The sequence below is a fragment of the Muscardinus avellanarius genome (genome assembly GCF_963383645.1).
Source record: "Muscardinus avellanarius genome assembly, chromosome: 4".
Classification (NCBI taxonomy): Eukaryota; Metazoa; Chordata; class Mammalia; order Rodentia; family Gliridae; genus Muscardinus; species Muscardinus avellanarius.
This window is the reverse complement of record NC_137789.1, coordinates 15,403,910-15,405,491: the sequence shown is the minus strand read 5'-3', so window position 1 is coordinate 15,405,491 and position 1,582 is coordinate 15,403,910. Positions and strand designations below refer to the sequence as shown.

The 1,582-nt window shown below is 38.3% G+C and overlaps 1 protein-coding gene across 1 annotated transcript; it reads right to left on the bottom strand.

The window, feature by feature from the left end:
• Nucleotides 1-399: 399 nt before the first annotated feature.
• On the bottom strand, nucleotides 400-1,332 carry LOC308262075 (high mobility group protein B1-like). The gene is given in 3 exon segments (XM_080694435.1): nucleotides 400-914; nucleotides 918-940; nucleotides 943-1,332. Coding segments are annotated over 3 exon segments (588 nt in total). The 5' UTR covers nucleotides 1,304-1,332; the 3' UTR covers nucleotides 400-710.
• Between the last annotated feature and the right edge of the window lie 250 nt (nucleotides 1,333-1,582).

Sequence of the window (1,582 nt, the reverse complement as noted above, 5' to 3'; positions counted from 1 at the left end):
AGCTGATCATTATCCTCTGCCTTGACTACCTTTATCCAACACAGTCACATAAGCCTGTCAACATCCTAATTGATCTTTTGAAGAAGAAAATGCCACCTGGTACATAATGACCAACCAGATTTTCATAGCAACTATACTGATGCCTCTTTATTTGCCTGCTCTATTATTATTGTATACATCATCATGTATCACATACAAAGAGCGCAGGAAACGAATACCATAATCCTTATTTTATTTTTTAATAAAAAATTGTATTTACTTAGAAGCATTCAGAATGTCAACAAAAACAGCTGAAACTTTTTTGTTGCATTACAAAGTGGTATTCGGTTACCAGAACAATTATTTCATATAATTATTCAGAGACAAGTGAAGATAAAAAAAAACTACCGTCCCGTATATAATTTGTGCTCTGCACCAACAAGAACCATTTTAAATTTCCATGCTAATTTAGAACCCCCACACTGTATCAGGCAAGGTTAGAGGCTATTTAAAATACCACCAGAACAGGGCTATCTAAATTCACATTAGGTAGTGTGTTAACTATATAAAAAAAAAAAAAAACAAGAAAAAGGCACCATGCAGTTTAAAAACAAATCTTACACAGCCTTACATTTCAAATGTTTTCTTTAGAAGAAAAAAGTTGTGAACAGGGAGGTTAAATGCTTTATAAACAACAACAACAACAACAAAAAAACTGCGCTAGAACCAAATTATTCATCATTATCTTTGACTTCTTTATATTCTTCTCCCTCTTTATCTGCTTCATCCTCCTCATCTTCCTTTTCCTTTTTTTTCTTCCTCTTCTCAGCCTTAGCAACTCCCATTTTTGCTGTCTCAGGTTTTACATTAGCTCGGTAGGCAGCAATAATCTTTTCATATTTTTCCTTCAGCTTGGTAGCTCTCTTCTCATAGGGCTACCTGTCATCTGCATCGGTATTATCCACATCTCTCCCAGTTTCTTTGCAACATCACCAATGGACAGGCCAGGATGTTCTCCTGTAATTTGGGGGAGATACCCAGAACAGAACAAGAAGAAGGCCGATGGAGGCCTCTTCGGTCCATTGGGGTCCTTGAACTTCTTTTTGTTTTCCCCTTTAGGAAGGATATAGGTTTTCATTTCTCTTTCATAACAGGCCTTGTCTGCCTTTGCCATGTCGTCAAATTTTCCTTTCTTTTTAGCAGACATGGTCTTCCACCTCTCAGAGAACTTCTTAGAAAACTCTGAGAAGTTGACTGAAGCATCAGAGTGCTTCTTCCTGTGCTCCTCCCGGCAAGTCTGCACAAAGAATGCATAGGATGACATATTGCCTCTCGGCAATTCTTAGGATCTTCTTTCCCATATTTAGTTGTTTTTCCTCCACGAGGCAGCATCGCCCAGTGCCCGTCTGGCTCTCAGTTGCTCTGGCTGTTTCTACAGAGCTCAGTGTACTCCATAATCCTCATTTTCCAAGAAATAATCTAAGGCATTTTCGTGAGATTCACATTCCTGGCAAGTGGAGGTCACATGAGGTTTTATTTTCAGACTAAGGTAAGCCAATATAGTGCTTAAACACACACGCCCAAGAAGCAGATCAATCTAATT